At 42.5% G+C, this 12,191-nt stretch overlaps 1 protein-coding gene across 2 annotated transcripts; it reads left to right on the top strand.

Annotated features, from left to right (window-relative positions):
- Positions 1-1,478: 1,478 nt before the first annotated feature.
- On the top strand, positions 1,479-11,228 carry LOC100383918 (uncharacterized). 2 transcript variants are annotated; one of them, XM_020543786.3, is made up of 10 exons: positions 1,479-1,849; positions 3,007-4,641; positions 4,737-4,874; positions 8,624-8,692; positions 9,041-9,082; positions 9,196-9,285; positions 9,358-9,465; positions 9,560-9,664; positions 9,966-10,045; positions 10,126-11,228. In XM_020543786.3, exons 2-10 carry the CDS (start codon positions 3,112-3,114, stop codon positions 10,886-10,888), a joined length of 2,925 nt encoding a protein of 974 aa, XP_020399375.1. In that variant the 5' UTR covers positions 1,479-1,849; positions 3,007-3,111; the 3' UTR covers positions 10,889-11,228. The 2 variants fall into 2 exon arrangements, with proteins under 2 accessions (XP_020399375.1, NP_001349159.1); NM_001362230.1 differs by having other exon boundaries at positions 1,546-1,849; positions 9,572-9,664; positions 10,126-11,193.
- The last annotated feature ends 963 nt before the right edge of the window (positions 11,229-12,191 follow it).

The following is a 12,191-nucleotide window of genomic DNA, read 5'->3' as shown; positions in this document are numbered from 1 at the left end:
AGACTAAACCGAATTACCCTAATAGACCGAACGCCCAGCCCTAAGCCTAGGGAAGAAGCATAAAGGTGACAAGGCAGACACGAGAGCCCGGAGAGCTGTCGCCGCCGCCACACCCCTTCGCGTGGGATATTTTTCACACGGGCGGACGTGGTTCGTAATCTAGAACGACGAGAAAACCCTGATGAAAGAAGAGTGTGAGACACTGAGCGGAGCTGTCTAACCGGTAGAACATCATGCTTAGGTGTTTATAATACCGAATATAAATTGTACATATGTATATATGATTTTTTGTAAAATAGAAAAATAATCATGTCGAGCCGGGCCAGCACTACGAGCCGAGGCTACGGCCCAAGCACCGCACGACGCTCGTGTCAGGTTGGCCCAGACACTATTAAATGGGTCGTGCCTCCGGCTAGCTCGCAAGACACGACCCATTTGGCCACCTATACCTCCGCACGATAATGATGGTTCTTGCCTCAGTTGCCACCACATCGTTCGACGTTCTACTTCTTTTCTCTCTCCCCTCGTGCCTCCACCTCCGCGCCACCCCATTCTCGGCAGAGGGCATAGGAGCATGTGCCTCCTCCCCGTATTCGTCCGACACTAGCCCCGACACCGACTCGCGCAGTGGTAATTGCACATCCACGAGGACGTTTTACATCATGCGCACACCATCGTTTTCGCCGTCATCGGACGTCCCGTTCATCTTCCCGGCCTTCGCCCTGTTCTTCCTCCCCAACCTGCTGCCCCCGCCCATGGTCGCAGCCGCGAGCCGACCGACGCTCGTCGACGCGGGTACGACGTGAGTCGGTCATGCTCATGGCCTTTCTCCATGCGTGTCGTCGAGGAGGACATGGTGGCGCATACCACACTTAGGTTATCTTGGCGACGAGGAGTCCAGGTCTAAGATATTGGACAACCAAGGCCCGTAGCATGCCAACAGTCGGCATATGCTATGGAGTTGGTCGTGGTGTTGTGTCGCTTCAGCGGGTCCAGGGCTGGGAAAAACACTTGCATTCTCTCGCCCTTCTCGAATTGACCCCTGGTGCGGGCATCTCTCGGTTTGGAGCTGCTCCGGTTGGGCTTCTTTCTCCGTTTGCGTGCTCTCTCCCTATATATCTAGCGATATACTACCTATGTCGGCTCGAGATACCCATGTCTTCATCGTGTCCTTCTCCGACAACGAATAAGTATGTCCGCCTCTTACCTTCCCCTCCTGCTCTACGAAACCTTAGAAGTGAGGGAGACGAGAGATGGAAGTCTCTGATTTATTGCCTATGGTACCCGTGCGTTTATAAAAAAATATTATGCGAAGAACGGAGACAATTGAGATTTTTTTATTGGATAATTTATGTGAGTATTGTTGTGAGCCGTGACAACACACGAATAACCGACTAGTTTTAGAGATGATAAATGATAAATCGGACTTCGTTAAGCAAATGGACCTTGTTCAAACCGTGAACGCTGTTTTCCGGCCCAACCCAAAGTGGCCCAGTCGCCGGCCTGGGAAAAGGTGAGCTTCACACCGGTGGCCTCTGCCGCAGACGCATCTCCTCGTGTGACGTCCTCCCCTCGCGAGCGGCGTGCATCTCACCGCGTGCGTCAGCGCGGCGTGCGAACTAACCCTAGTCCCGGGGGGCCAGCGGCGCGACCAGCGGTGCAGCCAAATCGAGGAAGGAGTTGGGCAGTGGCGCGGCCAGCATCTCCACGGCGCACGGGTGCTACCAGTTCAGTAGGCAGGCGAGAGGAACGCGGTGCTGCGACGGCTCGGCCGCTCGGCGCCTCCTGCGTGCTGCGCAGTTCTGTATAAGCGCAGAGCAGCAGAGCAGACAACACTCAGCTACAACAGGTTGTTCCAAAATTTTGAATACTCCATCATTCATTCATCAATTGTTTGTAGGCAAGGTGCAAAACTGCAGCAGGCGAAGATAGTTTCTCAAGATGCTCAAGTTCTCATTTGCGCATAGTGACCATTTTGATCAGTTGTTATGTAGCTGCAAAAGATTTCAGTTCCCCTCAGCTGTTGTCCTTGCTTAGTTTCCTGTTTTCTGTAAACTTCAGATGCATGCTTACACTTAGAAATCCGTACCTATCTATGATAATCTATATTCTCATATCCAATATTCCAATTTACTCAGCAATCATCATTCCAATCTAGATGACATGAATGTTACTTCTTATCCTGGTCTTGCTAGCCTTATTCTGTACAACATCATATTTTTATCAAATTTCTTGTATAATAAGTTGTGCATTTTATCGTTTTTTCTATGAACTATGGGTATGCTGGTATAATATGGGTTGTTTATGCGTTTATGTGAGATTTACCAGCTCCGCCACTGCGATACATATTAACTTCATGGTCTTGCAAAAATTATCAGGTGCACATGTGTACACCCATGTCCTGTACTCGGTTTACCCTGGATTGGACGGGGTTCTTTAGTGCTGTGCTATTATAACCAATTTCTGGACTATCTATTAAAATGAAACTGTCTTACCATTCTTATTTCCCAGCCCAGTTCAGTACAGCAAGGGTTAGGTAAGTAATACATACATTTCGCATTCTCCATGGCTTCCAGTTTCTGGAGGCGTGAGATTAGCCAGATCCCTCATGCTTGATCAAAACCAAATGTATGTCACATTCTTTGGAATTAAAAAAACTCAACCAACCTATGAGGAACTAGGTGGATTTTTAATTAAGAAGAATTAGGTACCCAAATTCCTTCGATGAGGACTTGAACTTGGGTGATGTGGGCATACTTCCACATCCACAATCAACTGAGCTAGGATTCGTTCCTTCACATTGTTTGGAAGTTGGAACTAGCTGCTTCTATTAGGGTTTTAACCTTTAGGCTTCCTCAAGGTGCACAGCCTCCTTTAGGCTTCCTCAAGGTGCACAGCCTTTTTCGGTTCTTATTTTGTGATTCTGATGAAATACATTGCATCAGCTTGCCTATGGTGAAAAGTATGTTGCAATGTTTCATTGCCTCTATTTTTTATTCTTTGCAGGAAGCCACATGGTGTTGAATGCTGTTATCTGTTAGACTTTCTGAGTAGGCTAGGTTAGATAAGATATCATTGTTTTTGACAAAAAATTCTGGGTTAAGGATCAAGATGAGTAGAAAAATATATGGTGAAAATGACTCTGAGAGAATTGCTAGTGATGGGACAGCTGCCCGCACAAGACCTCTGAGCATTAAGGACATTATGCTGCGGCGTGAAAAGAAGGCTGCATCAGAATCTAAGAAAGCCAAGGAAGGGCTAGAAAATGGTAAGGACAAATCTACTCACTTGGAACGAGGAAGAGACCACAAAAGCAGAAAGGATCCCAGAGATATGCCTGTGGAGGGTTCAAGAAAGGAGAAGAATAGAGATGCAACAAGGGAGGGCGCCAAGAAAGAAAAACCAAGACATATACCAAGGGAATATTCCAGAAAGGAGGACATGAGATATGCACCAAAGGAGGTACCCAAGGACAACTCTAGAGATAGGTCAAACACTGATGCAAAGATGGATGACCTAAAAGATGCACCAAATGTCCCGGAGAAGGAAAGCCTGAGAGATGCACCAAGGAAGGCCTCCAAGAAACGGAGGCCCTCAGGAGACGATAATCATTCAGGTAGCAAAGACAAAGGCATTCATCATTCTCAGAAACTTAGCACAAGCATGAGTGGCCGGGCTGATGAAAGCAAAACTAGAACTCTTAGTGAGATCAGAGAAAGAAAGGGTGATGTAATGAGATCTGAGTATCAAAAGGAACCTGGAAAAAGATGGAATGATGAAATCAATGATGATGATAAATTAAAGTTTAAGAGTGAGAAGCTTCGAAATGAGACAAAGAGAAAAGACCGTAGCTTTGATAATGAGAGGAGTTTAGAGGTAGGACCAGTGTTGAAGAGACATGATTCTGCACGGTTCCAAGATTCCAAACATTCAGATAGAAATGCTGGAAGGAATGAGTATGCAACACCATACCATGGAGAATCAGAGTTGAAAAGGAGAAGGTCCAGAAGCAGGGATCATGATCGAGAAAGATACAGTAGGTCTATCTCACCGCCACTAAGGGAACAAAGGTATAATTACCGTGGACGTGATTTTGGCAATCCTCCTTACTACTCTATGGAGAAATCAAGGGGGAAGTATGCTGAAGTTGATAAACAAAGATCGTCGGGGAGTGGTGGATACATTGGTGGGTTGCACCAGAGATATGAAAGCCGGCTTGGTGGATACTCACCAAGGAAAAAGAAAACATCACTGCAAGCTGAGCAGGCAACTACCAAGACTCCTTCCAAGGTCATTCAGTCCCCAGAAAAAAAATCAGCCACATGGGATCAGCCTCCTGTTAAAGCAAACCAATCTAACTTTCCTACCACTTTCCTGCCAACTGTTGGCCAGATGGCTCCTACTCCATTCAGTTTCAGCGTGATAAAGGACCCTTCAACTACAGCTGTGACAATGTTGGCAGGTAATAGTTTGACTGCAGATTCTGTCCAGCTTACACAAGCAACGCGCCCACTCAGGAGGTTGCACATTGAAAATTTGCCTGATTCAGCTACAGAGGATAAGTTGATTGACTGCTTGAATGACTTCTTATTGTCTACTGGCAGTAAACTCCAGCGGTCTAAACCATGCCTCAGTTGTACGGTGAGCGAACTTCAGTGCCACCTTTTGTTCCCACCATATCACATTTTTATTAACATACATATATATATTATATTCTTTTTTTTGGTTCGATGCAGATAAACAGAGAAAAACGTCAGGCTTTTGTGGAATTTCTTACACCAGAGGATGCTACAGCAGCTATTTCTTTTGATGGAAGGTCTCTAAATGGATCTGTGTTGAGAATTCGACGCCCCAAAGAATATGTTGAAACGGTGGTAAGATTTCCACCCTCCACATCAATGTTGTTACATTATATACATTTTAGTTTTTCTTCATTGATGTATGTCAATGACCTTCAGGTTATGCGCTTTGGTTCTTTGCTTCTTGCCGAAACAACATCATAATTTTCCCGTTCTATTTTGACTTTTGAGAATGTAACAATTACTAAAAGAACTATTGTTAATGAATAAATTAGGTGGCAATGTTGTTTTATAAAAGAACTATTGTTGTTTGCGTCTGTAGAAGCTTTTATTCAGCTAATATTTTGGTACAGAGTTGCCACCTAATTTGGATCATGTAGTTCTTCTTTGTGTATTCGGTGACCTAGTCATTTTGAAATCGATGTTTTGATTTAGGTTTGAATTAAGGTATTCTGTAACTGATCTGGCATGAACTTATTGTTCTGTCATTTTTACTAAAAAAACAGCCATGGAAAGCCTTCCAGGTTATTGCATGTGGGTACTACCTCAATCATGCTGGCAAGAAAATGCCCTGAACCCTAGCTTTATCCATACAAATACAATGCGTCGTGACTTGGGCTGGCACAAGGGGCAGCTAGGCAACACCAATAGAAGCTCATCCCTACTTTTGGGTTGCCCTCGTGGAGCCTTTGTTTAGGCGTGAACCGGGGGTCTAACTCCCGCCCAGCAGCCAGCAAACTTGTGGGGCTACTGCAGCGCTACGAGTCTGGTCACGGTGTATCAATTTCCTGACGAGTCTTTGTTTGCTGTGCAAATGTCATTATGTACATGTAGTTCTTCTAAAGATTTGGATTTTTATGTCATTTGTTTGAAGCTGAATGTTTCTTTATTTTAATATACTATTAATAACAGTTATGTGTAGTGATAAGAAGCCTTGTACTAAGACAAAGGTACTGGGTTCGATGCAGCCTCTCTGCAAAATGCAGGGGTAAGGCTAGCCTCAGTTGCGAAAGGGCCTCTAGCGTAATGGTTAAGGCTTCCGAGTAGCACCTCCAGATCCTGGGTTCGATCCCCCTTAGGGGTGAATTTCTGGTTTGGTTAAAAAAATCCCCTCACTGTGCCCCGTCCGCTCCCGGGTTACGTCCTGCGCACCACCCTCCGGCTGGGCCGTTGCAGAGTGGGCAGTGACGGCCCACTAGTGATGGGGGGCCAAAGTTTAGGATTTTCTCGGCCGGGACCATGTTTTGGTCTCTTCTTAATACAAAACTCGACTTGCGGGGGGTGGGGTGGGGGGTAGGACAACCCCGGGTATTGTGCTAAGAAGAAGACCTTCTCACACAGGTCGAGAAAACCCTCGAATCCCTGCCCCACCCATACACAACGGCACCGTAGCCCATGTGAGAATGACCGCGACAGGGGCCGGCCCTTAGACCTGTGCTTTGGTTTAGGACAGACGAGGGGATTTTTTTAACTACAACCTAAAATTCGCTCCCACGGAAAGTCGAACCCAGGATCTGAGTGTTACTCAGACCACCTAACCAACTCAGCTAGAGGCCCTTTCGCCTCTTAATATAATACCGGGAGGGCGGTCTTTCCCTCCCCGCCTGAGTTTTTTGGGCTTGCCTCAGTTATTCCTTCCCTAGACCCCACTCATGTGGTAGTCGTCAACTCTGGTCCTGTCCTTTTTTTACTAATAACAGTTATGCACTACTGTAATTCTGTTTATATTTGGTTAAGTGAGAATGAGATCGCCAAACCTTTCTGTTTCCTGCATATTTGCACCTTCTTTTGCTGCAAAAGAAATCTTTCTCTTTTGAAAGGAATATTTGTTTAGCAATAATGATTTGACATAGTATTACTTGTAAGGCTGGCATATTTTTTACTGTAAGAGCTTAAATTTCACATTCTTCCCATTTAACTTCATTACTTGGTTGATTAAAAAAAACTTGACCTGCAAGGGGTAAGACAGTCCCCGAGCATTATATTAAGACTTCTCACGCAGATAAAAAACCCTGAACTCCTGCCCCATCCATACACATCGGCATCGTAGCTCATGCGAGAACGACCGTGATCGGGACTGAGCCTTAGACATGTGCTTTGGCGTGGGGCAGACGAGGAGATTTTTTTAACCTAGCCTGAAAATCGCTCCCACGAAGTGTGTGAACTCAGAACCTGAGGAGTGGTACTCATACCACCTAACCAACTCAGCTAGATGCCTTTCACTACCTGGTTGATTATATTTAACAGCTGTTTGTGTTTTTATAAAAAAAAATGAAAAGATCTCTTCATTAATTCCTTTTATCACCTAACCTGTTTTGCATGCTAATGGCTCGGTAATGAAAACCATAGTGACAATAACATTATTTATTTGTTTCCACAAGTTTTAGTTGATTTAGTGATTATGGGTGCAGTTTGAAGTTTGCGTATTTGCATAAAATATGCCATGTTTTGCTGTGGACCTGATGCTCTAGTCAGTTGGAAGTGAGAATCCTGACATTGATTGGTTAGCTATTGGTGCCTTTTTTTTGCATGGTGAACCTTGAAATATATGTACGTTTCATTGTATCTTTTACGAGTTAAAATTAGCTATATTTAGATTTATTAATGGTGCAAAAAGTAATAGAGTTGCTGTTTTGGGTTTGTTAATGGCATATATTTCTATCATTGGACAAGTTCCTGTCTGACGGCCATATTGAAATCTCTCAAATAGGGTATTTTAATTGGGTGTGTCATAATTCACGTTCAGCAGCATCGTGAAGCAAAGGAATTGTAAAGCAGGCTTCCTGGTGTAGTGCAAATACTATGTGATTGCTGCTACTTCAGATTTTCATTGGCTGATTACAGTACTGCAGACAGGCAGAGTCCTTATGGTGTTCAGTTCATGGAAACATTAGGAAGACAGCTTGTACAGCATGGTTCAAGTAAATGTAATATTAGCAAAGATTTGAGTATGATGGTTGCTAAGTGCTAACCTTAATTGTGCAAATATCTACAGCCGAGTGCAATTTGGCAGCAAGGGCTGTCATTTAGACATTGATAAACTTCAAAGTTATTCTGCATTTAGTTTAACAAACTTTGACTTTACTTTTTCTCTTGTTTGTGTTCAATCTCTAACATTTTCCTGTTCAGCTTATTTCATGGATATTGCCTTACATCTTAGTTCCTCTATTTTTGTCTCTGGCCTCAACTTGGTCTCTTTACTTCTAAAAAGACAAGATTAGTTCCTTTACTTGTATAGGTAGATATGGTTAGTCGTTCCACCCATAGCCAATAATGGAATATATATCACAGAAAATACCAGTGAGATAGAATCATAGAAGGAGATAGGTTATTAGTCTGGTCCAGTTTGGTTTGCTTGACTAGATTGCTTTGTTTTGTGCTGTATCACTATACCAACATGAATAGCTAAACACTAGGATCATGCAAATATGTGATATGTCTCCTCAAGGACCAGGCTTTCCTCTACACATAACGATGGTCCACAATGATTATTTTCCATCACTATTAGCTGTCCATAATATCTGGGATAGTCAACAGCAGAAGGAACCACACTGATTTTGCTGTATTATATTGAGAGTGTTACAACATTGTTTTTTTGAGACCTCTCACCTCTGTTTTAAATGTGGCGGCATCTAGATTTTTAGATATTTTATTTTAAATATCAGTTCATTTTTTCTTGCAGAATGTAAATCCTGTTGATTTTTCTGTATTATATTTAGAGTGGTACGATATTGTTTTTTTGGAGATCTACGTTTTAAATGCGAGGATATTCAGATTTTTAGATATTTTATTTTAAATGTCAGTTCATATTTTTTTCCTTGCAGAATGTTACCCCTAAGAAGGCAGAAGAGACTGCTTTGATATCTGATGTTGTTGCAGATTCACCATACAAGGTAACATATATAATTGGTTTCAGCTTTTTAGAAATTTTCAAAGAGAAAGCTGTCTCAAGGTTCAGGTCATTCTTGGTTTCCTGCCTGTTGTAGTTTCTTGGTTGTTCTGTGAGAACTCAGTTGGAGTAGAATTGGCTGTTGACAGCTATGAAGTTACTCTGATGTCATGTCAGAATTTCTTCAACCGCTATTTTTACCTAGGGACAATCTTGTATATCCAGCGAAGCCATCTCACATCTCATTGTGGAAAAAAGAGTTAACTGATTCAGAATAGTTAAGCATAAGAATATTTGACTGTTCATTTTTTTAAGAATGCACATGTTTCTGATTCACCTTTGATTTTTACAGATTTTCATAGCGGGCATTGCTGGAGTGATCTCATCTAAGATGGTAATATGATAGACATCAGTATCGGTGCTTTATATATTAAGTATCTTTTTGTTCTTTGTGTGAATGTTATAGCTTATGTTCCTGAAAAGTTACTGCATTCCCCTCTCTTTCAGCTAATGGAGATTGTTAGTGCATTTGGCCCATTGGCTGCATACCGCTTTCTTTTTAACAATGAGCTCGGTGGACCCTGTGCATTTCTTGAGGTATAAGTGCTGTGTGCGTAGGCTAGAGTATATGATCATCATAGTCACTTCTGATCAATTTGATATGGACAGTACGCCGACCGCTCCGTTACTTCTAAGGCATGTGCTGGCCTCAATGGGATGATGCTTGGTGGACGTGTACTGACTGCTGTGCATGTGTTTCCTAATCCTCATGTGGAGGTATAACCATTTCGGCCTATTCATTTACTGTCATGTATATACTCCACTGTTTGAAACAGTATGGTGTTCTAGTTGAATTTTTATCCAAATCTAGTTGAATTTTCAGGCTGCTAATGAGGCTTCCCCATTTTATGGTATTCCTGACAATGCTAAATTGCTTCTGAAAGAACCAACAAAGGTCCTGCAGCTAAAAAATGTGGTATGTTGTAGTTTATCTCTTCTCACTTCACATTTCTAGTTAAATCAACAATGCTCTCCAAATCAAAACAATTTATGGCTTCATATGCTTCATAAATCCTAAGTATTGTTGGTTATTTTTAGGTCTCACGAGTTCAAATTGATAGATAAATGACGCAGCAATCTTTTTTTTTAGAATAATGAATTAATGATGCAGAAATCTCGAACTCTGACACTAATGCATACCATTGGACAAAAACAACCAACCTATCACTTATTTTCGTATATTCGAGGTTTATAAAATAACCGTGCAACCTATGTAGTTTGAACGAGAAGAGTATATGCTACTTTCAAAATCTGAGCTGGAAGAAACATTGGAAGATGTACGTGTTGAATGTACGAGGTGCGCACATTTCTTTTACATTCATTTTGTGTTATTGATTGTGGTGGATTTTGAACTTACAGTATGGACAAGATTCACAGGTTTGGAGCAGTCAAATCTGTAAATGTAGTTGAGTATCCTGCTGCTGGTGTCAGTGCTGCAGAGGAGAACATAGTTGAGCTCAAGATTGAATGCACTGAATTTTCTGATACGGAAAACATTGCAAAGGCTGTATCAGAATATTCTGTACCGATTATTCCGAGCATAGATGTTCTAAATCATTCTGTCGCTTCGGATACTAAAGATGTGGATCTTATTCCAGAGAGTCAGGATCAGAAGGACAAACACCTCCCTTCAAATGCAGCACTTTGTGAGAGTGAGGCACCTGTAGCAGATGAGGACGCAGAGCTTGATGAAACTCAGTCTAGAGCTGCTCTCCCCACACCGCAACATGCTGAAGCTGATCATACGGAAGCAGCTGTGGATGAGAATAAACATACAGGAGCAGGGAAGGTTACTGCTACTGCAACGGACGACGATGCAGTAGAAAAGAGTCATGGAGACCCAAGAACCTCAGAGACCTGCAATCCTGCTGGACCTACAGACAAAGCGGAGAAACCTGGAAGGTACTCCGAACAAGGCGCTGGTGATGTGACTGAAGATCGTCCAGAAAAAGAAGCCCAAGCTGTTGGGACCAGCGACACTGGTTTCGTGTTTGAACCTGGTTCTGTGCTTGTGGAGTTTTTGCGGGAGGAGGCTGCTTGCATGGCCGCACATTCCTTACATGGGCGTCGCTTCGGGAACAGAACTGTGCATGCTGGATATGCTCCGTATGATCTCTACTTGCAGAAATACCCCAGGTGATTCTGCGTTTGCGACTGCATGAGTTGCGATACGAGCTTTGCCTATGTGCCAGTATTTCACAGAAACTTCAGACTTGTAGTTTTGGCTTTTGAGCCTTTGGATGGTTCTTCCGGTCCAGATAGTGGTACCATTAGTTGAACGAAATATTTGGAAATGTTGTTCCACAGTAGATATCGGATGGACAATAGGATATAAGTACTGGATAGAGACACAAGTTGTCGTTAACATCGTTCTTTACTTCGCTATTAATGTTTTTGATGACGTCAGACATTAGTGTGGATGGATGGATGGAATGGATTTATTGCAAGATTTTGACTGCTATAATCTCATTTTTTTACTATCTGCTCACTTGTGCTCTGATGTTTCTGAATGTGTTTTTTTCTCTCTCGAAACCGAATCGCATACCCTTGTACGGTTTGGGTGTACAAGTAACTCAGATCATTTGGCACCTAATAACAGTTTTGCATGGGTTATTGACTACGACTCAGATGGCATATTGACAGGAATCACTTCAACCATTCGATGGCCGCAAGCTTAGCATGTTGATCGCTGATTGTGCTGGTGGCGGCAGTCTGATCGCCGGCAGCATCGAAATTCAGTTATCCGCTAGCTTCTCCAGCTTCAGACATTAGTGATCTGCGTTGATAGAGAATTACCTTCGCTGATTGGCACATGATATCAGATGAACTAAATTTGATCAAATACCTGACAAAACACGCAGGCTGTTCTTCAGGCGGACATTACACAGGCACGAGTAGCAACCATTCATTCGATGGTGTGTGCATGTTCTTTAGACTATCTACGAAAAGTGCAGTATATATTATAAAACAGTGTTTTAGATGATCATATGAGTAAACGGATGGACACGGTCTTACACCATGATTTTTGTAGCTGCATAGGCATCTTCAAGAGCGGGTCACTTAGATTAGAAGCATTCAAGAAAACAATTACAATTATAAATGAATCAAGTTAGGGTTGTAATCTTTTCAAGCCACACTTCACACTTAGATTGATAATATGACAGAGACAATATTGATGCAAGAATAAAGTACCAATAGAACCATACCGTGAAGACCTAAGCTTCTCCATAGCTTTAACATTAAAAGAGGCATTGTTCAAAGTGATAGAGAAAACTTTATTAATAACACAGTAATCTTCAAGCACAGTCATAACCCTGTTCTCACGAGTGTGACATGTTTTAATTAGTCTAAGCCCAATAAGTCAATGTTTTTTTTTAATAGCCGGTCCTTAGAAATATAATGAGCAATAATCCTCCTTAGCTTTATCACTCTAAATATCAGAT

The sequence above is a fragment of the Zea mays genome, chromosome 9 (assembly GCF_902167145.1).
Source record: "Zea mays cultivar B73 chromosome 9, Zm-B73-REFERENCE-NAM-5.0, whole genome shotgun sequence".
NCBI classification, from domain to species: Eukaryota; Viridiplantae; Streptophyta; class Magnoliopsida; order Poales; family Poaceae; genus Zea; species Zea mays.
The sequence above is the reverse complement of the archived record's forward strand: the minus strand, read 5'-3'. Positions and strand labels throughout refer to the sequence as shown.